The sequence below is a fragment of the Scylla paramamosain genome, chromosome 9 (genome assembly GCF_035594125.1).
Source record: "Scylla paramamosain isolate STU-SP2022 chromosome 9, ASM3559412v1, whole genome shotgun sequence".
Taxonomy (NCBI): domain Eukaryota; kingdom Metazoa; phylum Arthropoda; class Malacostraca; order Decapoda; family Portunidae; genus Scylla; species Scylla paramamosain.
The window spans coordinates 11,037,501-11,064,709 of NC_087159.1; the positions used below are offsets into that span (position 1 = coordinate 11,037,501).

Sequence of the window (27,209 nt, forward strand, 5' to 3'; positions counted from 1 at the left end):
AGAGAGAGAGAGAGAGAGAGAGAGAGAGAGAGAGAGAGAGAGAGAGAGAGAGAGAGAGAGAGAGAGAGAACATGTATGGAGATATAATGATCCTCACTGGCCTCTAAATTGCTACAGAATTCGTCTGTTTCCTTCGAATATCCAAGCAAATATTATTGTTTAGGGGAAGTCGCTCAATGGAAAACAAAAATCATTATCACTGTGTGTGTGTGTGTGTGTGTGTGTGTGTGTGTGTGTGTGTGTGTGTGTGTGTGTGTGTGTGCGTGTGTATGTGTGTGTGTGTGTATGTGTGTGTGTGTGTGTGTGTGTGTGTGTGTGTGTGTGTGTGTGTGTGTGTGTGTGCTTACCTTATGGGTGAGGTTGAAGGCGCCAGGACCCAGAGTGCCAATGGTAACATTGGAGAGGAGGAGGCCGTTCCAGGTGTGCACATCCCGTTGGCTGAGCGTCACGAAACCCTCCGTAGTGACCGAGCCTTCTACCTCCTCCACGTCAGAGTCATGCAGCACTATGTACCGCATCTGCACCGCAACCACCACCACAACCACTATTAATTAAACTTTTTGAGTCTATTGACATAGCTGTCATTAACATTACCATGCGCACCCATCATTAACGACGCCTACTAATGGGAGACTTTCGAAAGAGGCCTGCCACCAGATGTCTCTCTCTGTTAAAAAGTATCCCTACCTGTAGTACGTGTTGGATATAATATGATTTTCTTTTGTTTACCTAGAGAGTTGTGAGGTAAAGTTGCTATCGTAATTCACTGAAGTCATTCAAAAGCCTCGAAACAAACAAAAGAATATATATATATATATATATATATATATATATATATATATATATATATATATATATATATATATATATATATATATATATATATATATATATATATATAAGAAAGTATATTGCTCTTGTTTTATTTCGCTAAAAACGAAGTTTTCCAACTTATGTATCAAGAATTATTGAAACATAAGACATAAAACATAAAAAAAACAAAAATAAAAAATCCTCCTAATTAACTTCAACTTTCATCCAGCTAGAGTTTTGAAAACTTGGTTTATTTAGAACTTGGAAAATTTGACGTTTCTCTTTTCATTTTCGTAGGAGGCAATCAGCTGACGCCTCACCTCCTGCACGTTGTTGAAGAAGCCGGCCCGCAGCACCCCGATCTTGCTTTGTTTGACTCTCAGCGTGCCGCGTGTTCGGTCCCGCAGGAAGTTGGGGGGCAGCTCCGGGATGCTACAGTTCACGATGCCCACGCCTAAGGGATTGACGGAGTGCGGAGAAGAGAAGGGATGAGTAAGCTTTGGATTCTATACAGATAGAAAAAAAAAAATCGAGGTTACAAAAAATCAGTGTTGAGAAGAGAATAACTGAACGTAAAAAAATAATAGCCAATTGATTTATACATTAGTTTTGATGATGATGATCGTGGTAATGATGATGCTACTATTGTCCCTCGGGTACTCTGTAATCTGTAAGCATTACCAATACATCATGTGAGCTGTCACTACCATAAGAGTGAATAGAAAGAAGAAAAGAAGAAAAAAAAAATGAGCGCGAGATAAAAGATGATGCACAACGGGTAGAGGATGCGTAACAAAACAGATCTTTACGGAACTCTACCGTAAACCTTGATTATGTTACTACAATCAGATCAAGAAGAAGAAAAAAATCTGCGTATATACAAAAACTACAAACCAAGAACAATACCCGGATAAGTATAGTGTGGAGATTGAATACTGATGTCAAATCCCATAAAAATTATTAGCCAGTACATAATATATAACTAGAGTTTTATCAAACTCCCAAAGAGAGGACGACGGATTAAAAAAAAAAAAAAGAAGAGCAACAAAGCGAGAGAGAGAGAGAGAGAGAGAGAGAGAGAGAGAGAGAGAGAGAGAGAGAGAGAGAGAGAGAGAGAGAGAGTAGAAACACCATAACCAAGCCTTACCAGCGAACGTGCCCGACTTCACCCTAGTGTTGTTGGCTGGGCTGGGAGTTGACTGCAGAGTGATTTCGCCGCAGTGCCAGATGTCGAAGGCGGACGATGGCGCCTTCAGCCAGGTCACCATGAAGTCACTCCTCACGAGCAGAGAGGTTGCGTTGGCCACCCTCACGTAGGTGGAGCTGATGCTTATGTTCCCGTAGGGCGCCAGCAGGTCACTTGTCAGCATCACCTCCTGCAGCAGAATGACGAAGAGAATGAATAATGTTTGAGAAAATGTTTAACTTTATCCCAACTACCTATTCTGTGCTGATTTTGTTTTTTTACTTACTTGCCTATTTATTTATTTATTTATTTATTCATTATTTATCTATTTTCTTTTGTGATGACCCCACACCACATTATATATTGAATTACGTAAGAAGAAAGAAGAAAGAAAGAAAAACGGAATAAGTAAAAAGAAAAAAGAAATGGAGACGACGGATGAAGGATGAAGGAGAAAAGCCAGTCACCGCACCGGAAGGAAAATTCTAAATTGATACCAAGAGAAAAGGAACCCTGGAGAAGAAACCTGAAAAACAAAGACAAGGACACACGCAGGACACACACACACACACACACAAAAAAAAAGACAGGAAAGTGGCCACGAAACTATATACATGGGTTAAGGCAGCCTGGGACAAAAGGGGTTAAAAGGGAATGTAGAGGACAAGGCGGAGAAAGCGATCAATAAAGGAAAATCGTCCAAAAAGCGATCGAGACACCAGAAGTTGCCTACATATAAATAACAACAACTTAAGTTCTTCCTCCAAATTTACCCCTTCGTCCTGACTGGCGTTCCGTATCAAGTACCACGCCCATGGGCGGGTCACATGCGTAAATGGGAAAAATAAATGGTAGATGTGTACAATGTTATGAAAATAAAGGTAATTTTCTGAGGGAAATAGGCAGTCCCAAACAACTGTATACGAATATTGACAGAGAGAATTAGGTAGTAGCAGACACAGAGGCAGAGGTTCTAAAGAGCCTGACCAGAGAGCGGGCGAGATGGACGGAATAACTTAAATTGTAAATGGAATTTGAAAGTGTAATGCAGTCTAGAAATCAAGCATCTTATTAATGGAGAAGTAGGATATTTACATGATGTTTTATGTTTGGTGTGATAGGTTTGTATGGCGTACGAAAATTAACTGGATTATGGAATATTTATGGTAAATGATGTGATGCTGATATCATGTGTGTTTTTCCAACTGATCATTAATTGCACCGATTGAATATTGGCTGTGTTTATAAATTTTATATTGTCTGTGTTTTTGCACAATGATTGCGTTAATTATTGACCATCTTGAAGAGATATAAAGTGGCACCAAATAACTTTAAACGAACTTAAGATAAATGCAAGTATGAATTTTCATGGTGGCTTGTAGGTAATGAAAATATTATTAATTAATTAAAATTTGAAAATGTCTGTGAGTTTCCAGTAATCTATAAATACCAAATCCATGCAACATATCGGTCACGACAGCTTATTTACTTATCTATTTATTTATTTTTATGAATATACCTTATTTCGTGGATATTTTAGTTCAGTGGCTTATTTTAGTCATGTTATTTTTTATGCAACACTGTTTTTTGGCTATTTTGAAAAACATAATAGAAAAGAAATGTAAAGATAAATAACACACTGAACTCTTTTTTTTTTTCTAATATCTAATGGCCATGTGGAAAACAATGGGATACTACGTTGCATTGTTGATTTCAATATTCATTAGTAGTTTTTCCTTTTTTTTTTTCTGACTGCCTTGTGAAATCTCCTCAGTTCAGTTCATTGCACAAGACATCCTACTTTTTCTCAACCTATTCTGTCACCTTCCTAATGCAAGAGTTAACGGATATTAACAACATTATATATATATATATATATATATATATATATATATATATATATATATATATATATATATATATATATATATATATATATATATATATATATATATATATATATATTATCATTATTATTATTACTGGTAAACTCTGGAGCTCCCTACCTACTTTTGTATGTCCCTCTACCTATGATCTGAACTCTTTCAAGGTTTCAAAACACTTGGCCTCTAAATTTCATTAATCATTCCGGCTCTGTTCTTTAAGTACTGGCGTCTTCAGCAGGCTTCTCTCTCTCTCTCTCTCTCTCTCTCTCTCTCTCTCTCTCTCTCTCTCTCTCTCTCTCTCTCTCTCTCTCTCTCTCTCTCTCTCTCTCTCTCTCTCTCCTACCATTTTTCAGCCCTTAGGTAGTGCCCGTGTTACATAAGAAAAATAATAATAAATAAAATAAATAAATAAATAAAATCTTGACTTGTGGGAGCATTCCAGGGAAGCCTGACATCCTTAAACAGGAAAATCATGATAAGAGCTTAACCAACACTATCTTGCGTAACCACGTCTCGACGACAAGAGTTTGTCATTTTCAGCTGTCTAAAGTGATGAGTATTAAGTAGATCGGAAAAAAAATAATTGAAGTACATAAAAAATATTTCACATAAAACAGTAATTTTCGAAAAAATAAATAAATAAATCATGGTTTTGCTTGATATTTACATAAAATGGCCCGAGCACGATCATTTTTACCATATTCCTATTGAAAACTTGACAGCAGTATTCCAGTAGTCTGTTTCACATCTTTTAATTATTCAATTATAAATTAAAAGACAGGTAAATGATGCCAGGAGTAACGAAAACCATTCGCATATTGCATCAACGGCATAAAAAAAAAAAATAGTTATCCTCTTCATATGACTGATACTTAAATTATTCGTAACTGAAATAATTTGACATAGATAAGAGAATAGGATACCGCTGTCGGTCTGCCTCACCAGCGAACGCCAAACAGCCATGACATGAAAATCTTGACACGTCTGCTGCCATAGACATGTGTGATACAAGTCGCTAGCTTCGCGTCAGCGTCAGTGAGAAAATCCATAGTTAAAACAGAAAATTATATGTTCCTTTTCACATTCTTTTTATTTATTTTGTAGTGCATTTTTTTTTTTTTTTTTTTGCTATCTTGTGTATTTACTTTGCTGCAGATGATGGAGTTGGGATAATACATTATAATTATGACGTCCTGAAATACCAATACATCAGCCACCCCTGACTTCCCACTGGTAAAATATTTGTTGAATATTGTTTTTTTTTTTTTTTTTTCCATTTTTCAGTGAAATAAAGCAACAAGAAAACCACATATTTTTGTGTTTCCATTACATGTTTTGGTGTAAAGGTAGGTATCACATGAATAATAATAATAATAATAATAATGATAATAATAATAATAATAATAATAATAATAATAATAATAATAATAATAATAACAATAATGATAATAATAATAATAAAAACACTAATATGGTCTCAGCGGCAATATTGTTTTCCGATCTACTACCACCACCACCACCACCACCACCGCCACCATCATCATCATTATAATGATAATCGCCATCACCACCAACATCACCTTCATCATCATCATCATCATCATCATCATCATCATCATCATCATCATCACCCACCACCACCACAATCATCACTACCACCACCACCACTGTCATCATCACCACTACCACTACCACCACCACCACCACCATCATCATCATCACCACCACCACCACCACCACCACCACCATCATCATCATCATCATCGCGCAGGTTTCTCAGGAATGCTCCCTCCACCCCGAACAAGTCTCAATGGAATCAGCCAGCCTACTCCAGCCACGAGCGGAGTCAGCGGCGCCTATTATCTCCCCTACGGCACTTCTCCCTCGTTATGACTCAACCCGACGCGTCTTGCCACAATCCCGGAGTAATTAGGCCAGTATTCTGAAACACTCCACTCTCTCACCACGACTATTTTCAAAGGCCACAGATATGATTATCCTGGTTCTCAAGAGTGCTTCTGTTAAAAAGTATAAATCTCACTAATCTCTCACTAAAGCCATGAAGACACCCTTGAAAGCTCATGTAAATTCAACGAAGGCATTTTGAATAAGTAGCGAAATGCGGTGCAGAAATGTTTCAAAGTACGGGCCTTAGTGTTCACGAGCTATAGTATGTAATGGGTAATAAACCTCAGGTCTATGAGTATGCTAGATACTTCATACGTAATATTTAATTTGAAACACTGTCATTCCGGTACATCCATGATCCTTTACAAGTGATCTTATCGTGACACTATTATTTCTTCTCTTAAAGTTGTCATATCTCGCTATTAGTGTGAACAGGAAACACACACACACACACACACACACACACACACATACACACACACTACACTGCACTACACTACGCATCATTACACTACAATACGTATGCTATACAGTTGTGAGCACGCCCATCACTGTCGACCTGCACTGAAATCAGAACAGAAAATGAGGGAAGCTGCAAGAAGCCATCAGGCCAACACGTGGCATTTCCACCTATCATCACTATCCATAAATTTGTCTAATAATCTTTTAAAGCTCCCTTAATAACTCATCACTAACAACCTGATTACTGAGTACACTCCATTCATCTATCACTCTATTTGAGAACACTGCATGAATGTTCCCAGTGACCTCCATGTATTTCACAATACATGGAGGTATATTTCACAATACAATTCCTCCTTGGTATTTCATGGTCACGTGATTTTGAACGGCCAAAAATTAATGAAGCCTGAACACAACCAAGGATTATACGTACCTTGAACACAGTTGGTGTTCAAGGTACGTATAATGTATTCAACTGCGTCTGGTGGTGATCGTGGAGCCAGTCTCAAGAATCTGATATGCTCCACATGCACATTATAGAATATTTTGCCTGAGGTTCAGTCTTTGTGTTACCTAGTTCTTCGTAAACCATTTTATCTCAGAACATTACGTCACTCACTATACTGACGCAGTCTAACCTAATTTTGGCTAAGCATAGAACATGACCTTGGCCATACGCACAGCGCTTTCATTATTTTGCATTATTTTAGGAAATCATATTACACAATTCACTTCCCGTCTCAATAAAGACAGTAATAATGATAATAATAATAATAATGATAATAATAATAATAATAATAAAAATAATAATAATAATAGCAACAACTACACATTGTTATTATACAATAACACAACCAAAACTCAAACATAGCCTATTAATATTCAGCGAGAGAACAAATTCGCACGATACTGTAAGTTATGCAGCGGCAGCGTCTCAAAATACAGAATAACAGGACGGCCAACACCACCACCGCAATTTAAGTTCCGTCACTGGGAACAGAAGAGATGTATACATACCTCTTGATTCTGGAAGTCGCATCGGATGGTGACAGAAGTGCTGGAACAGGTGCAGTAAGATGGTATGTTAGAACCTGCCTTAGGACACTGCGCCACCAGGCCTTGAGCACCGCCGAGTAGTCCTGGCGACACCAACACCAGCACCAACACCCACTTTCCCATGCCTGCTGAAACTCCCTGGGACGCAGAGAAACGCTGTAGCTGTAAGTGTGGACGAGACGAATTTACGCCCGTTAGCACGGGGAAAGAGATGCGTGCCCTTTGTACTGGTGATAGGCGCTTTGCAAGGCGCCCTTCTGCCGTTTCCTCTCTCTCTCTCTCTCTCTCTCTCTCTCTCTCTCTCTCTCTCTCTCTCTCTCTCTCTCTCTCTCTCTCTCTCTCTCTCTCGTGTAAGTGAGCTGTCTTCGATTGTTTCTTTTTTTTTTCTTTTTCTTCTTTACATGAAGGTTTCTATTGCTTGTTAACTAGGTCTTCGCCAGTCTTCCAACATCATCACTGCACAAGAACAAACACACACAGTTTCGCGGTGTTACACATACACCCGTAGCACCACAGCCAAAAACAAAATAAGAAACAGAATAGCGAGGATCATTCTATACGTCAGCGCAGTACTACTCAAAATGCACTTATCTCTTAAGACAACAATATTCTTAAGTCCGCCATAGTATAAGACTCGGAGGGCAGACAGGCAGGGCGGGGAAAGCGGCTATGCTGATGGAGGTGGAGGAATGAAATGAGTGTCCCAGTGCCAGTGTCCTAGGGCAGCCTTGAGGGGAAGGGAGGATGCGAGGGGGGTTTTGTTGCTTCGCTGCTGCGGCCAGTAGACTCTCCAGCTATTGACGGCTTTCCCATCACCGGCTGTACACAACACATGTTTACTGGCAAGACGTCGTGAGTAATATAGAGATTAGGAGGAGAGTAGATTGTAAATAGTCCTGCATACAGTGTGGAGTCAATGGTGGTGGCGTCACGTATGTATGTATATATGTATGTATGTATGTATGTATGTATCTATGGATGTATTTATGTATGTATGTGTCTGTCGATCTACCTGTCTGTCTATCCATCTCTGACGTCTGCTCCTAAGTCCCTAACATAAATGACAGTGACAAGTTCTGCAGGCGAGCATCAAATTGCTTCAAGGAACATATTCTGAGACACTTCTGGCTGCACCTCGACAACTTTCAAAAGGCTACACGGGTTTTAATTTTTTTTTTTTTTTTTATCAACAGGAGAAACAGTCTTGAGAACCCAGCTAATCATTTCTGTGGCCTTTGAAAATAGTTCTAATGAGAGAGCAAAGCGTTTCAGAATACGGACCAAGAAGAGAACTACTCGAGAATTTGTTATGGAGGTTTCGGCTACAACCAGAGATGGCAGAGGTTTATTCCGCGATTACATTAGCAACAAGATGTACCCAGTGGCTGCTTGGACTCAGACATCTCAATATCCCAGAAGCAAAGCCAGCGACTGTGACTACCGCCGCCTCACCGCACATCGGCCTGCACCCACACCCAGGCCCGCCACGAGGGAGGCTTTTCCTGATTACTCACAGCAGCCGTTACATGTGTTCTATTCCTTTATTTTATGTTTCTTTATTTTTTTATTTTCCTTTCTTTTTATTTATTTCTTATTTTCTTATCAACCACTTATTTATTTATTTTTATTCTGTTTATCTATTTATTTATTTATTTATTTAACTGACTATATTATCATTATTATTATTACTGTTACACACATATATATATATATATATATATATATATATATATATATATATATATATATATATATATATATATATATATATATATATATATATATATATATATATATATATATATATATATATATATAGTTATTTTTTGCTATGTGGGGGGGAGACTGCCGTCACCAGCCAGAGGTTCACGGTTATTGGTTATCAGTGGGAGATGATTACATAATATCGTCAAGCTGCTCTTCATTTGTTTTATGATCCCTAATTGATCACGAAGATTATTACCCTAAGTTTTCCAAGCTAATTTTCTCCCTTGAACGTTTATCCGTAAGATTTCTCCCACCATTTTTTTTTTTTCTCGTGTTAGACTTGCTTCGATTAGGTTCAGTTAAGTTAGGTAATATCATAGGGTGAAATACACAAAGGTGAATTTTCGTGGGTGTAATTAACCTGGATTGAATTCAAATAGAAGCCTCTGATCGTAAATCTAAGTACAACAAGCACCTTACACTTTCATGTCATTTCATAGTAACAAACATCTGTATAAAAGTTTTGAATAATTTGTCGAGGCCATAAATTACTGGTCAGTTACCTATTTCATCTTATTATTAAATTTCAAGCGAGTAAAAATGATCATGTGTTTCATAGATACAACTATGTATGTATGCACTACATACTACCGTTGTGGTTAATATGTATATCTATTTACCTATCTATCTATCTATCTATCTATCTATCTATCTGTCAGTGTAACACAAAGAAAAATAAATGCTGACATACTTAATCACAAGAAAGAGAGGCTGTAATGATGATGAAAGTTGAAATGACTAATAAACTTGTATACTTGACACAAGTTAATTTGTTCCTCAATTACCGACAAAATTAATCTCTTACTTTATTCTGCTTACTTACTTTATTTTCCAGCACATCTGACTATACTGAAAACCTGTGTCAACCTTTAGTATGGAATATTAGGGCAAGATAGTCTACTGGAAGATCGCACGTTGTGACCATAAATTCTGACAGGTATCGTGACTGGTGTGCACGAGACCAGGGTTCTTCAGAGTACGGGCCGCGACTGGATCGCAAGCTGATGTTAAATGGGTCACTGCATAATAATGATAATAAATAATAATAATAATAATAATAATAATAATAATAATAATAATAATAATAATAATAATAATAATCCAAAAGTTGTCATAAATGAGAGAGAGAGAGAGAGAGAGAGAGAGAGAGAGAGAGAGAGAGAGAGAGAGAGAGAATGGGTTGGGGGAAGTGACACCATCGCGTACAAGTCTTCTCCGGTCAGGATTTGTACGCGTTCAGAATCTTCATTCATCGGTTTTTTTTTTTTTTTTTTCCTCTCTCTCTCTCTCTCAGTTAAGTTTGTACCGTGGGAGTGTAACGTAGTGCCCTCCTCAGTGACATACGGTTATACCGAACGCTTTGACGGATCGTTTTATTATAAAACAAGTCACTGTTCATTTGTCAAGTACGTGTGCACCTGATAGACACACAAGCCGACAGGCGTAGGTCGAGCGTGAGAGAGACTTCATCTATACGTCAGGTTCGTCTGAGCCGCCTCCCAAGAAGAAAGTTAAGTCATGAACAAGGCAGTACAGCGAGGAATTTCTGAAGTATGGCTTCGTCAGGTGTGAACAGGAAAAGGGAGAACCAAGGCCGTAGTGTGTGATTTGCGGTGAAGTTCTTGCAAATGAAAGCTTAGAGCCATCAAAATTAAGGAGACATCTCGAGATCAAACATCTTACCCCTCGCTGTAAAATCAGTCAAGTATTTCCAGAGAAAAAAAGGTACAAATGGTCAGTAAAAGTTTTAAATAAAGCAACCACTCTTAACGATAAGGCACACCTGGCATCATATTTAGTTTCTTATCGCATTACAAAAGAGAAGGTACCATATACAGTACGGTGAGAAATTTATCCTTCCGTCCGGTGCAGATATAGTAAGTACGATTTTTTATGGAAAGTCGACAGACAAGATCAAATGTGTTCCACTCAGTGATACAACAGTGTCTTGCAGATGAGTGATATCGCGGAAAATCTAGAATTTCAGCTGGTGTCACTTCTATAGTCTGATGGAGAATTTGCTATTCAGCTTGACGAAAGTACCGATATATATATATATATATATATATATATATATATATATATATATATATATATATATATATATATATATATATATATATATATATATACATATATAACTGTGCAGTACTCTTGGTGTACGTGAGATACGTACATGAAGATGAATTCTTGGAAAATATGCTTTGCTGATTAACCTTACTTCAGAGTGCTGAATGACTGCTTAGTTGAAATATACAAACTGAACTGGGCCAATTGCAAAGGAACTACAACTGATGGAGCAGCAAACGACTAGGAAAAATGGTGGGGTTGTGACTAAAAAAAGAAGCAGCTGGTAAAGACATAAATTTGAAACATTGCTTCATCCACCGTGAAGAGCTGGCTGCCAAAGGTATCCCAGACAATCTCAGAGGTGTCTTGAATGACTTGGTGAAAGTTATCAACACAGTCAAAGGAAGTGCGCTTAACAGTCGGTTGTTTGAACTCTTGTATGGGAGCTGATCATTCACACCTTTTGTATTATACAGGAGTTCGGTGTCTTTCCCGGGGCAGAATTCTACCAAGGGATTATGAACTAAGGATGGAAATTCACATTTTTCTTCTGTAGAAAAGATCCAGCTTGTTTTCCAGTTATGAGTGGATTTTGAAGTTTTCATATTTAGTAGATATTTTTCTGAAAGCTAAATGAACTTAATCTAAAACTGCAAGGAAAAAAAAAAATTATATTCCGAAACTGTGACACAAGGGTAGATGTGTAGTCCCAAGCTGGTTGGGTCCGAGTTGCCGGTTGTGCATTTTCCTTATAATGTTACCATGTAGGGCGAGGATACTCTCTCTCTCTCTCTCTCTCTCTCTCTCTCTCTCTCTCTCTCTCTCTCTCGACAAGAGATAAGATCACGGACCACACACCGACACAATGGCCATGATTTTTCTCTCTCTCATCATTATCATGATTTCTCTCTCTCTCTCTCTCTCTCTCTCAAGAGAGAGAGAGAGAGAGAGAGAGAGAGAGAGAGAGAGAGAGAGAGAGAGAGAGAGAGAGAGAGAGAGAGAGAGAACATTTCAAGCCTTCTGCTCCTGCCGGGCCGTAAAAAAAGAAAAGAAAAAAAAAAAAAAACACGTCGTTTTACATCCCGTGTGCTCCTGTCCACTGTGCGGTGAACTAAGGCTCCAACGGGAAAACTCCAACATTCCAACCAGACTTCTTGGGTCTGAACCAAATGCACTGATTCTGATTCCTACATCATCTTTCCGCTGTGCCATATCCTCCAAGACGTCGGCAAACATGGACTTCCAACTTCCTCTGTCTCTCGTAACTCTAATGAACTGCCCGCGTGTCATCCCTCTTCGTGCCAGCTTCACTAATCCATCCCTGTATGTTACTCTTTGCTTTCCTCTCCTGCTTCCCTCCTTCATTCCAGTTATGATCAAATTCTCCAGCCCTTCTCTTTTCATTACATGGCCGAAAAACTTCAGCTGTCTTCCTCTCACTGCCCCCATCAACTCTTTTCTCCCACCATCCCCAGCACTGCTCCATTCCTCCTCCTTGCCGTCCATGGAATACTCATCATTCTCTCCCACAACCACATCCCCATCGCCTCCAATCTTACCACTGTCTCCACCGGCAGCGTGCAACTCTCCATACCATATAACAATAATAATGATAATAATAATAATAATAATAATAATAATAATAATAATAATAATAATAATAATAGTGATAATGAAGACATACCGAAACGGGTGAAGTGTCTTTGGTTTTACTTTTTCAGGAAAAAAAGCTCTACGATAACAACATCAACACCATCACCACCACCATTGTCAACAACGGAAACGACATAAACAACAAAAGACAAAGAAAACATCAGCAACAACAACAGTAACTACTACTACTACTACTACTACTAATACTACTACCACTACTATTACTAAATAAAAAAATATAATAATAATGATAATAATAATAATAATAATAATAATAATAATAATAATAATAATAATAATAATAATAATAATATTATTATTATTATTATTATTATTATTATTATTATTATTATTATTATTATTATTATTATTACTATTATTATTATTATTATTATTATTATTATTGTTACTACTACTACTTCTACTATTACTACTACTACTACTACTACTACTACTACTACTACTACTACTACTACTACTACTACTACTACTACTAATAATAATAATAATAATAATAATAATAATAATATTATTATTATTATTATTATTATTATTATTATTATTATTATTATTATTATTATTATTATTATTATCATTATAGTTATTATTACTGTTACTACTACTACGACACTACTACTACTGCTACTACTACTACCACTACTACTACTTCAATTGCAATAGAAATAAATGAAGAAAAATAAAGAATGGAATTAATACAAATTATTAACAGTGAATTCATTATTGATTTCGGGATATTTTTTTTTTCCTTTGCCTTTCAATGGCTTCGTTCCAGTGCCATGTGTTGCAAGTGTGGTGTAGTTGGTGGGTCCTTGGATCGTGCGTGACATGAACCAGCAGCTCCGTGCACTGACATCCTACCAAGCGGCGGAAGTGCGAAGGGGAGGGGCGGTATCGAGGTACAGCCGACCTGATATCGCCCACCACCCCGGCCCTGACCCCGTGCGTGAGTGCCTGCCCATTACTGCCCACAAAACCATAATTTCCATCAAAAGCACCAGCAGATGGAACATAAGGAGGTCCGAGGGATTTACATTATTCACTGTTAAAATGTTGTGATGGTATATTATGAATTATGCCATCGCCTTGCAGGAAGATTTAGAGAGGATGAACGAATGAACGGACAGATGGCAAATGCAGTTTAATATCAACAAATGCAAAGTACTTAGCGTAGGTAGAGGAAATCCCTACAGTAGGTACACAATAAACAACGAAACTCTGGTAGGTTCAGGGTACGAAAAATATTTAGGAGTTATAGTTAGCTCTGAACTTCGTCTAAGAAAGCAATGCATAGAGGCCAGAAACAGGGTAAACAGGGTATTAGGATTAATTTTTAGGGGTGTTAAAAGTAGAAGGCCCGAAGTGATATTAAGGTTATATTTGGCGCTATTCAGACCTCATCTAGACTACGCTTTGCAGTTCTGGTCCTCTTATTACAGGAAGGATATAGGTCTATTAGAATAAGTACAAAGGAGAATGACTTAAAGGATAGAGGGGATGAGGAGTATTCCTTATGAGGCGAGATTGAAGCTGTTAAATTTATATTCTTTAGAGAGACGTAGGTTAAGAGGGGGACCTGATAGAAATCTTTAAGTGGTATAAGGGTTATAACAAGGGAGACGTGAGTAAAATTCTTAAGATTAGCAACTAAGAATAAGAAATAACGGGTTCAAGCTTGAAAAATCTAGGTTTAAGAAAGAGAAAGGAAGAAATTGGTTCTCAAATAGAGTGGTAGATGAGTGGAACGGACTCAATAAACAAGTTGTTAGTACTAAGACATTGGGGAGCTTTAAAAGAAGATTAGACGAATTTATGGATGGGGATGATAGTGGAAATAGGTATGTATATTTCATACAGGGACTGCTACGTGTAAGCCTGATGGCTTCTTGCAGCTTCCCTTATTTCTTATGTTCTTATGTACTAATGTGTGAATCACCATCACTTAGGAGGAGGGATTTTGTATTGAGATTGAGAGCCTTAAGAGGCCATGATGGACAATCAGTCATGGTGATTGTGTAATCATTGGGTTTGGTCAGACATTAGAACAGGAAGATCATGCAGATATCAGTTATTTGGTGTAGCATGACCAATCAATCATGGTGAACGCAAGTATAATCTTAATTAATTATCGTTCCTGTAGAGAAAATAATAACACTTAGGAAAGGTGTCAATGAATGAGTGGCATGACATACAAAGACCTATACCTAAGAGCTCTTTACAAGAATTAGCTCGTATAGTGATTTCTACATAATGTCATTCATCATTGTGTAAAATGTGATGTCTGATCCTACGGAATCAAAACATGTTTCACACACCAGTAAAAAATTCAAATCTTCAGTCAGAACCACTTACAACATGAAATACCATTACTATTTGTCTACCGAAACAAACGGTGCGTAAAACGAACATTATTACGTGTTCTTTTCTCAAACATTAGAAATTTGTGAGCCCTGAATGAAAATACTAACCTGTAACTAAATCAAGAACACGGAACTACTTATTTTAGAGGATAACTCTGAAGCGCTTGTAGTAAGTCTCTCTCTCTCTCTCTCTCTCTCTCTCTCTCTCTCTCTCTCTCTCTCTCTCTCTCTCTCTCTCTCTCTCTCTCTCTCTCTCCGGATGAGACATGTACAACAACAACATACTCAAGAGTTTCCTCACCACTAAATGCAAGACGGCCACGTTTTCTTTCCAGTCCCGCCACGACAACAATTCTGTCTTGTAATTGAATATATATATATATATATATATATATATATATATATATATATATATATATATATATATATATAAAGAGAACCAACAAACTCGTTAAAATTGAGCTTGACATGAGCTTCGTGTCGAATAACTGGTTGATTGATTGACTAATTGATTAATAAATGGATTAACTGATTGGCTTTGCTAAGTTTTGCGCAATTGCGCATTCTACTTGATAAAATATATATAGACGATTTACTTAGGCATTTCGATAACTAGCATTTAACTGTGCACTCAAGTTTTCCTAATATCGTGAGCATTACTTTAAAAGGAAAACTTTGTGAGATATAAGCATGGGTAGCAGGGGTCTGTCAGGCAGCGGAGAGCATCTAACAACCCCGAGGAGCGCTGTAGTCTGACGGGAACCCCTTAGTGCAATCGGCCGTGGCGCAGCGAGCAGCGGGCGCACAGAGATATTATTCTCTTCCCCGGTGTACTCTCCGACTTGCGGCGTTTGTCGGTATCCCTTTTACCTTTTCTTATCGCCCCCCTCAAGACTAACTCTTTGCCCTTGCTAATGTTCACGAACCCTCTCGATGAAGGACAGACACCACTGTAAGGGACAGATCTCAGCCCCCTGGAATGTGAAATAGGTAACAGGATTGTTCCTAATATTAGTACATTCTTAACTAAAGTGAACTTCGCTTTAAGAACTTATGATGATGCTCCCAGCGCAGGAATAACAAGGACTGATAAGGTGTGGAAGGGAGGAATATAGTGTGACATTACCTGTGTCTGCTGTCTGAAAGAAAAATGCTGCCGCTTCGGAGAGTAAGTGATGTGCATTCTCCGCGTCAGGATGTGGAGGTGATCCTGAGTTCGTGGTGGGGCTGTGCAGGAAAAAGAACGACACCACACACGTCCCTCCTAGTGAGAACCTCCAGCACCACGTGCAGGATGTCGCGGTGGCTGGTGGCCGTAGTGGCGGTGGTGGTAATGCTACAGGTGGGCCCGTGCTGTTCACTGGAAGCCAGGTGTCCCCCACAGAACGGAAAGGACAGATATTGCCAGTGCATCACGGAAAATGTTCGCAGTGGCTCCCAGATCACCATCAAGTGTGATTTCCAGAAGAAGGAGGTGAGCGTAGTGCTATGCCTATGTGGCTCACAAAGGGCTCAGAGAGAAGGGGGAAAACATGGTGAAACATACCACCCTTTGCATTCCTATTCTCACAATGAGACAAAGCATAAGGTCTTGTCTGGACTATCTCCCGAACCGAATGGTGTATAAATATGTAGATTACTATTAAATATATTACAAATATAATATAATAATTATAAGCTCAAGAATAAGTGTGCCAATCACTAAAGCTTTATAGCAGCCATGACGCACATGAATCATGGATACGTATTGCCTGTGCAGAGCCGGACACAATTTCGAACGATAGTGACAGAGGGCTGGGAACCATTCTTCCACGATTATTTACTATCTCTAATCTCCGTCTGTCGTAAGAGACAACAGAAAAAAAAGAGATCTTCCCTCTTCTTCACTTTCCGGAAATTTTATATACGTTCTGAAGAAGTTTTCTTGTTCTTGTTCTTCTTTTTCTCCTCCTCCTCCTCCTCCTTTTACGTTTTCTTTTTTCTCTCTCTCCTTTTTCATGCTTATATTTTAGTAGTACATATATTTTCCTTTTTCTTACTTCGATGCCACGAAGGGTAAGCTTATGTAGATAATATAAAACAAAAATAATAGCAGTAGTGGCAACCGTTGTTGATGCAGTAGTAGTAGTAGTAGTAGTAGTATAGCTTGACTCATATCCCTCTCCCCCTAGAGACGCATAGAAATGAAAACACATCACGACTTGTCTCACTGTGGGAATAAGAATACACAGGAGGGGGTTCCTGGTCCCCTCTCGCCTCACAATTGTAGTCTTTACGATGAGTGAGGAACGCGATGACAACATTCTTCCTAGCAGCTGTGGAACGTGTGACCAAAAGGGAATTAATGATGATGATGATGATGAGAAAGCTGGTGTAACTGTGGTAGAGGATGATGAAGTCACGATATAAGACGTATTTTTGCCTGTAATGTTTATCACAGCTGTGTGTGAGTGTGTGTGTGTGTGTGTGTGTGTGTGTTGTGTGTGTGTGTGTGTGTGTGTGTGTGTGTGTGTGTGTGTGTGTGTGTGTGTGTGTGTGTGTGTGTGTGTGTGTGTGTGTGTGTGCTTAATGCTTCACCCCCTACAGGACGTAGACCTGACGGAGAACCTGTACCCATTCGCAAAGTCTAAAGCTCTGAGTGCCTCTGTGCGGGTCAGCAACGCCACCAGTGTGAGGGTGACGCAGGGCTTCCTCGAGGAGTGGCTCAAGATATTGTCAGTGGGACTCGATCTCTGGAACTGTGGCACCGTTACCTTGTCCTCCGCACCACACATCTACCGCCACCTGTCACACTCCTTCTCCACTTTCATCGGTAAGAGTGTGTCGCCAACAAAAGGTTTCCATTACCCCTGATTGTCTAACTCACATTTTATTATGGTCGTGATAAATGCGACCTCTGCATGTCTTAACTACTTGGCACGCACACACTACATGTTTGTCCACGCCATGCAACTATATCAAATGTTGCAAAATTCTCTAGTCTATAGAGTTATATGAAAGTATGCAAATATTAGCCGTAGATTTGTGTTGCGGGAAAAAATAAATCCTTGATATATATATATATATATATATATATATATATATATATATATATATATATATATATATATATATATATATATATATATATATATATATATATATATATATATATGTGTGTGTGTGTGTGTGTGTGTGTGTGTGTGTGTGTGTGTGTGTGTTCCAAGTAGGCAGCTGGATATTCAATAATAATGGTTACACACTGCTCTGACATATGTTGGTGCTGCAGATAACAGTTTAATAAATACAAAAGAGTTGGCATGTCATGTAACAACATTGCCATAAAAGTGTCGTTCTCTATTCTTTGTTGATAAAGTAAACTGGTGACATACAGGGGGAACAATGGATGCATCGAGTACGTATCCCCAAATAAGAAAACGAAGTTGAACAGCTCATGAATAGTTTAGACGGAATACAAGAACATTTTGTTCTTCTGAAGCCATAATAAAGTCAGACAGTACTGCCCAAAATATATCTTACTACACTTGACTCTATAGCATAAGGTCAGCTCAGCACTAAATACTGTCTCATCTACACTTGCGTGACTCTTGTTTTTGTTATGGTAATCAGTGATATCAATAAATCGTCACGTATGGTGGACTACTGTTGATATATCTAAAGTTCACGAAATGCAGAAGTGTTGATTTATTTATTTATATTATTTTATTTGTTTATTTTTTCAAGCGAGTTACACTTTGGAAAGTCTAAAGTGAATGGCGGTCGAGGGAGGAAATCGAGAAATTGGTGGGCACTGCTGTTAAACTTTTCGGGTGGATTGGCGAGCTTATTGGTGATGTGGCAGGGATTAAGGTAAATTTTCGGAAACCCCTAATCCAGCTAATTTCGAGACAATGGGATGACTATATGTTGTAAGATGGAGACGAAAGGAGGCAGGAAGGAAGCATGACAGTACACATTTCCCCAATCGCGGTGAACGAATACTCGTAAGGTAACCGAAGCGGGTCACCAGATTTCGGAAGCCTCAACTCCACTTCCCTCATGAACCAATCCGTATGTCACACTCCTTAATTTTCCTCCCTTGGCTTCCTCTCTTTTAATCTCTATCAGTATCTTCATCAATAGTTTCATTATTTTCTTCATCCATTTTCAAGGTCAACAGGCATACCTGGTAACTCGTACTTGTGTCGGACTCGTCTGTTTGTGCTGGCGCTATGTGAAGCCTCGTTTCGGGTAGCTCACAGCTCAAACACTAGCCTAACCCCTAAAATATAAATATTACTATTACTTCCATCACTGCTAACAGTAATGGATAAACTTGCACGCTTCAGCGAACACACTGCACGCACGCAAATTATTTTATTCATGAAAAGCCTCAAACATGAATGTATACTTCCCCCAACGGTTTCAAGAGTATTTAAAGAGAAAAAGGCATATCATAATTCTGGACGTCATCCTCAGACATTAAGAGAAATACTGTCATATCATCGAAGAAAGTGTGCACGGCATACTCATGATTTTGCCATCGGCAAAAAGAGCCAGTCGGGCAAGGATTTAAGTTTCTTCCATATTGTTGTGCCCGCCTCTTCTGCAGTTTCAGGAATCTCACTCACTTACAGGTGAGTGGCAATGCACTACAGCGTTCTCGGGTTCGTTGTCCAGAAAGCGACGAGGCAAGCTTACGCACTCAGGCTGACTTATTTACAGAGACAATTTCAGCACACAGCAGTATAGCGCCACACTGAGCAACACACTGTCGCTACAGAACACAGTACAACACAATGCACAGAGAAACCGCACGTCACTCTCTTACGGTTATATCACACTACTGTAAACACCAAAAGTTGCAACTAGCTCTCGTAGTGGTCAGACAAGCCGCCCACAGCCTCACAGGTACTTGTCTCTCAGTTTTGCTGGTAACGCGGTGGTGCTGGTTCTCGTTGCACTACTGATAACCCAGTACTCTCTCTCTCTCTATCTCTCTCTACACACACACACACACACGGTACAAGGCTTGTAGCTTCTGCAGAACTGCAATGCATCTTCACTACTGCCATTGTTGCCAACGATACACCGCGCCGCAACAATATCGTCTGGTAAAAGGCTCTTACAGGTGACAAACTTTACGTCATATTTTAAATTCTATAAGAAATAATAGAAAAAATTCAACAAATAAAAAAAAAAAGTTGAAATATACCATTATGTCAATCTGCTGATGAATGCCTAAATATGCTCTCAGTATTTTCATTAACAAATATTCAGTAACTATCATTTCCTGTAAAACAATAACTCGTATTAAACATTATGCTTCTTTCTTGATCCTAGGTATTTTACAAAAATTCTTATTGTCACTTGCCTATTATTGGACGCTGACCATTTTTGTCAAATTTTCTTTTCTTATTCCAATTAGTTATTTGAGTTTTCTTATCCCCGTAAAATTAGTATCCAAACAGGTTTCAAATTAGTAACATTCATTGTGTTAATCTGCTGATGACAATATGCTCACTTGCTCATGAAAGTCCATCTATCCAAATGTCGATGACATCTCAATTCATATAAAAAAAAAAAAAAAAAAAAAAACGCACTGTTTCTGCAGGAATCGGATTGGTGGGCTGCCAGGTACCTGAAGTCCCTGCTAATTTACTGAGAGACAGATTCACTGCCAGCCTCCTCATCAAGCACAGCCAAGTAGGCATTGTGCGTCGTGGCGTGCTGAATGCCGTTTTCAAGGCAAGTAACTCCTGATTTCGGTAGTAGCTAGAAGTAGCAGTAATAGTAGTAGTTTACTATGTAAAAATATGCAGCAGTACTGCCTTTTCACGCAAAATAAAAGATTGCGCAAAATAAAAGATTGCAAGTGCTGCTTGCCAAAAAAAAAAAAATCTTGCAGCAAGAAAAGCATATGAACACTGAAAAAAAAAAATCATCACATCTAGGTGACTTATCACAATCTTGTTTATAATTATATTGTGTGGTGTTATGAATTTAATTCTAGTCCACATTGTATATGGCATCACCCACATCACTTAGTTTGTTTTTTTAACAAATTTCATAGTCTGTTTTCTCTAACTCTTTGTGAAGGCCGAAGAACCTCCATTTCTCCCTACCCTAACATTCTCTTATTGTTCAAATTCTGTGTCTTTAGTAATGCCTTTCACATTCTTTGTGTTATCTTTCTACCTTCCATGTGACTTTCCTCTCCTGCTAGCATCTTCAGTTTCACTCTCATACACTTTCTTTACAAACCCTTGCCTTCATCTCAATGTAGCAAAGTTTTTTTTTTTTTTTATTCTACCAACTCCATTTGCACAGATGCACATAACATCTCATATGTATTCATTGCTCTTTCCCTCTCATCTTGACACTGTACATATCACTCAAATGTAACTCATCTCCCTAACGTGCACTCTTGACATGCAGCTGTACCCTATTTCATATCCAAGTCTTCAATCCATACATCAATATCGGCAGTTGAATAGTATTTTCTTAAACCTTTCTTTTCATCCATGGAGCCATTTCTCTCTTTTAAAACCTTTGCAAGTGATATTTTGTGAGATACTTAACCTTCACAGCCTTTTCTCTTACTTCAACACCTTTCCATGTTGATGTAACAGTTCCCACTTTCATAAACCTTTCACCTCCAGTTACACCTCTACCATAGCCACCTCACACTTTCCAACTGTTGGCACACTCACCTTATAAAATCTATAGTCACACACATCCACTTTCTTCTTCTCAAAAACTATCACCACACTTTTCCCTGCATCCATTTTATCATCTTGTACACACACTATAAAATTGATCCATCATTCTCTGAAGTTCCTTTTACTTCCCATATCATCAGCTATTCACATGCATTGCACTTAGATCAACTACAAGATTTTTAAAACATATAAAGTCTAATATCAAGCAATGTGATGGGTAATTATGCAGGTGCGGTACATAGTGCTGGAAGACTCATTGGTGGATAAGGTGGAGGGCCCAGTGGCAGCAGAGGGTTCTTTCCTGCTGAGCCAGCGGGATGTACATCGCTGGAATGGCCTTGTCCTTAACAACGTTACCATACATTCGCTTGGTCCTGGTTCCTTCAATCTCACTCATAAGGTAAACACACACACACACACACACACACACACACACACACACACACACATACTTATATGCACACAACTCATGTATTATTACTTATGTGTGTTCTTTTTGCAGGCCAGTAAGAGGGAGAATACTCATAAAGTGGAGGTGAAGGACTGCTTAGTGAGTCAGGTAGGCCGTGGTGGCATCACAGCCCAGGGAGATGTTGCTGTAACCATCAAAAATAACATTTTTAAGAACTTGGAGGATGGAGCCCTTAAAGTGAGTGCTATGTACCTCTTTCTCTCATTTGGACCATATATTGTAGAATGAAATAAAAATTACTGCCTTCACTTGACTTTTGAGCCAATACTCTACAAAAATGTTCTTTTCAGGGGGAGGGGAGGAGTAAAACCCAAGTTAAATTTTGCAGATCAGTGTGAGTCGCGATTTAAAGTTCCAAGGAAATTTGGTGCAAGCAGCAGGGGAGGCATCACTGCAGGGAATCCAGTGTCAGAATTTAACTGAGATGGACACAAATATGATCTACATTACACTTGACAAAAATAGAACTGAACTTCTCGATGAACTCTCATTCAATCCATTTTCAGCCTCCTGTGGCCTCTCTCAGGTGATACTATATATATATATATATATATATATATATATATATATATATATATATATATATATATATATATATATATATATATATATATATATATATATATATATGTGTGTGTGTGTGTGTGTGTGTGTGTGTGTGTGTGTGTGTGTGTGTGTGTGTGTGTGTGTGTTATGAGACATCATGTGCTGTATATAGATTTTCTACATTTATCCATATTCTTTATCTTTGTCTTTCTCTGTTTTCCATCAGATGTTTAAAGTTGTGAATGTGGATGTGCCTCTCACTACCATAGTCTTCAGCCACAGCACTTGGGTACTACTAGCCATACTTTTACTGCTAGTACTGGCTGCTGGTGGTATCCTTTACCGGTGGAGGGAAAACAACAAACTACAGAACCAGAGCCAAAATAACTTCCATTCCTACAATGGTGTCTCATCTTCAGCACAATATCAAGCTAACCAGCAGGAGGTTAACATGGTGCAAAGCAATGTATCAAATCGAGCCTGTGACAGAACAACACTGTAGCTCCAGTGTGCAGTAGAGGACTATTGATGACTGGATTAAACCATATAAGATTATTAGTATTTCACAAACTACGGAAGCAAAACCACATTTTTTCCACCACTTTATAGCACTGAAAATTAACTGTATAAATCATCAGAATGTAATTAAGCATCATAATGAAGTGAAATGCCCATCATTGTTTTATAGACTTCCATTGCATATATAGCAAGTCAAAGATTTTTATTTATTTATTTATTTATTTATTCTTTTTTATTTTACTTTTTTTTTTTTTTTTTGTCAAATGAACAGATGAAATATGCCTTGTGTTTGTAAGTTTTGTTAGTATGTGAATCTGTGTGTATGTGTGTCTAGTTGCATTGTACAGGCCTTGAGCTAAAGCTCATTTGTCCTGTCTCCATAACCACATTTACCCAGTTTCTCTTTAAACATGTGTACACTGTTTGCCATAACCACCTCTTCCTTCAAATCATTCCAGATTTCAATAGTTTGATACGGGAGGCTGTATTTGTTGATGTCACTCGAACATCCACTCTACTTATTTTCTTCCCACACTCCCTCATTCGTCCCTCTCCCTTCTCCATTTATGGTTCCAAGTAATTTCTGTCTATTCTTTCTATATTGTTTACTAATTTGTACATTGTTATCAGGTCTTCTCTTTCTCTTTTTTCTTGTAATGTTTGTAATCCCATCTCTTCAAGTCTTTCTTCATAGCTTAAGTTTTTCAATTCTGGTACCATCTTTGTCACTATCCTCTGTATTCTTTCCAGATTCCGTATATCTTTTTTTCTATGTGGAGCCCAATTTAGGCTGTATCATGCTTGTTATAATTTTCTTCATAATTTCTTTATCTTAATAGTCAAACACCACCCTAACATTTGTTAAAAAGTTGTATGTAGAGCCAAATATTCCATTTATGTGCCTTTCAGGTGATAGTGTGTACTGGATCATTACTCCCAAATCTTTTTCTTCATTACTTTTCATTATTATTTCTCCTCTCATTTTGTAATTCCATGAAGGTCTCTTTTTACTTTTTCCTATTTCTAACACATGACATTTTTTGACATTAAATTCTAGTTTTCATCTTTAGCTCCATGCATGTATCTTGTCAATATCCTTTTGTAACTCCTTGCAGTCATTTTCATCCTTTATTATTTTCATTATTTTTGCATCATCATCAAGAAGATTTATATAACTATTTAGATCCTCTGTCATATCATTTACATATATTTGAAACATAACAGGTGCCAACACATCCTTGCGGCACTCAACTTGTCACCGCACCAACTTGGATTAGTCTCTGATTACTATTCTCATATTCCTCCCTTGTAAATAATCATCCATTCATTTCAATGTTGCTCCCTTTAGTCCTCTTTCATTCTCTGACTTCCATGTAAGACTTTTATGGGGAACTTTATCAAATGCTTTTTTTGAGATCCAGGTATATTACATCAACCCATCTGTCCTTCTCTTGCACTCAATCTATTACTCTTGTATAAAAGCTCAGTAGATTTGTGACACAGGATCTCCCTTTCCTGAATCCAAATTGCTTTTCTGTAATTATCTTTTCATCTTCTAAATATTGCACCCACCTATCTTTAATTACTATTTCACAAAGCTTGGTTACAATACTTTAATGACACTGGTTTGTAATTTAATGGTTCCATTTCATTTCCCCCTTTGTATATTGGGACTATGTTATATACAGAGTGCGTGTGTGTGTCCAAGGCCCAGCAAGTATTAATGGATTAGCCAATGCATTCATTACATGGAAATCAACTACAAAAATTAGTGTGCTTTAGAAAGATCTTCAACCAGGACCAGCTTAAAGCCAATGGAACCCAGCATCTAATGATCCTCTCACACTAAAACAATTTATGCATGTCCCATCAACTACACACACTGCAACATCTTGCAGTATATGCCTAACATGATGTAGCTGGTTTTACAAAGAAAAGCAGTGATTACAATCTTTTCCTAATTCTAAAAGAGCCAACTGTTCTTATTTATAATATTGCTATCCTACCTTTTTACACTGTTTTAATCAAAGAAAATTATGTTTGAAAGTGTTTTGATTTCAACTCTAATGTATGGCTCTGAAATATGGATAACATAAGAAGAGAAGCAGAATACAAGCAGCAGAGATGAGAGTTTTAAGACTAAAAACATAAAAGACAAGAAGAGATAAAGGCTGAAATAATAAAATCAAAGATGATGGAGCTGTCTCAGTGTTGAGAAAAATAAACACAGCTCAGTTGAGGTGATTGGGACATCTTGAGAGGATGGACAAGGGAAGAATTGCCAAAAGATGGGAATGGGCACCAAACCTTAACAGACCAAGGGGAAGACCCAGGAAAAGATGGAGAGATGCAGTTAAGGAAACATTGGATAGATACATGCCAGAAAAAGAGGAACTTGAAGACAAGAAACTATACAAGACAGATGAGGTTGGCCCAAGTGACAGAGATTCATCTCTAACTCAGAGCCAAAGTAAGAAGCAGTAACTTTAATTAAAATATGCTAATTAAAAATTCAGTGTTAAAACTGATTTCACATAAAAAGTGAAGCCTCATTGAAAAATACTCCCTTAAGATTTTCCAGTTCCTGAGGCCATCTCTGAAACTAGCAATAAAATATTATATATAACAAAACAAAGAGCTAATTGAAAAAACCACACAGTAAGTCATCTTTCTTTTATGGAATATAAATCTTTAAGATAATTATTAAGAAGAGTTGTGAGGCTCTATTTCCTATTTGTGATGTTGTGATGGTCATAGGTTTGTTGTGACACAATCATGAAAGTCATAGGTCTGTTGTGATGCAATCATGATGAAAAAACATTATGACAGTCGTTATGACTGTCATGACTGTGTCATGACAAACTTAATAGTGCGCCATGACAGAGCTAATAATTCTGATAGTTGTTGGACAATTCAGAATACTGCATCACGATGGATCTAAGAATGCGTCACAATAGAACTACATAGACAGCACATGCGTCAAAATAGACCTATAAATATATTGTAAGTGTCATGACAGAGCTAATAGTCATAGCCTTGTCATAGTCTTGTCCTCGGTGATCAGTTCCTGCAACAGGTGCTCCCACTGACCATACCATATTCTCTTGGTTATTCAGGAGCACACCCACAAAGATCTCTACCTTCATTGCCATTTGGTCACCTCGTCCTTTATTTTCTTTTTTGCACGTGAGCTCTGTATTTCACTACCAGTGTCTGGGTATGGATGGCCTGCAACCTCAGCTCACACAGTAGCACCAACTTACATTGATGTGAAGGTGCTGCAGAATGTGACTCATGCAGGTACTTGCACAACTGAGGTCTCTGGTGGCATCCCATCCCTTTTTATATTTCCCTTCGTCACCCAGAGGAATGAATATAATTGATACTATCATGACACCATCATGACTGTCATGACTTGGTCATGACTGTCTTGCCCATCATCACATTTTTGTGACATCAAAAATTAGTTAAATTTCAAAATTTTACAAATCTTGATGTCATAGCAGTCATGATGTTGGGATGATCATAGATCTGTCATGACACCATCATGACACTCTCATGATGCTATCATGACAGACCAATAATCATCACCAAGTCTCACAACTGCACCAAATATGCTATTCTTGATGCTGTCATGAAGAGAATCTTGCATGTGTGATGGAGGCTTTAGATCACTCAAGTGAGGTCAACTACAGATTTCTGAAGATTTTTTCCATAGGTATCATTGCCAACCCTACTGCAGGAGCAAAAGCAAGATTAAGAACATGGCAGCCAACACAACAGCAGCAATGG

General features: G+C 38.1%; 2 protein-coding genes and 1 long non-coding RNA gene across 3 annotated transcripts in view; 2 read left to right on the top strand and 1 right to left on the bottom strand.

The window, feature by feature from the left end:
* LOC135103579 (uncharacterized) overlaps positions 1–1,235 on the top strand; it is a 14,459-nt gene extending 13,224 nt beyond the window's left edge. Inside the window, exon 3 of the long non-coding RNA XR_010270119.1 lies at positions 1,111–1,235. This is a non-coding gene — a long non-coding RNA (uncharacterized LOC135103579). The remainder of the gene's footprint in view (positions 1–1,110) is intronic.
* Positions 1–8,073, bottom strand: part of LOC135103578 (uncharacterized) — a 13,503-nt gene extending 5,430 nt beyond the window's left edge. Inside the window, exons 1-4 of the mRNA XM_064010036.1 lie at positions 7,273–8,073; positions 1,961–2,189; positions 1,134–1,267; positions 348–518 (exon numbers count right to left, since the gene is read on the bottom strand). Coding sequence (XP_063866106.1) covers positions 348–518; positions 1,134–1,267; positions 1,961–2,189; positions 7,273–7,434 — 696 coding nt within the window. The 5' untranslated portion in view covers positions 7,435–8,073. The remainder of the gene's footprint in view (positions 1–347; positions 519–1,133; positions 1,268–1,960; positions 2,190–7,272) is intronic.
* A 7,734-nt stretch (positions 8,074–15,807) lies between these two features.
* Positions 15,808–23,572, top strand: LOC135103582 (uncharacterized). The gene is made up of 7 exons (XM_064010039.1): positions 15,808–16,653; positions 17,766–17,991; positions 20,773–20,906; positions 22,110–22,280; positions 22,383–22,529; positions 22,681–22,878; positions 23,125–23,572. Exons 1-7 carry the CDS (start codon positions 16,330–16,332, stop codon positions 23,398–23,400), a joined length of 1,476 nt encoding a protein of 491 aa, XP_063866109.1. The 5' UTR covers positions 15,808–16,329; the 3' UTR covers positions 23,401–23,572.
* Positions 23,573–27,209: the final 3,637 nt, after the last annotated feature.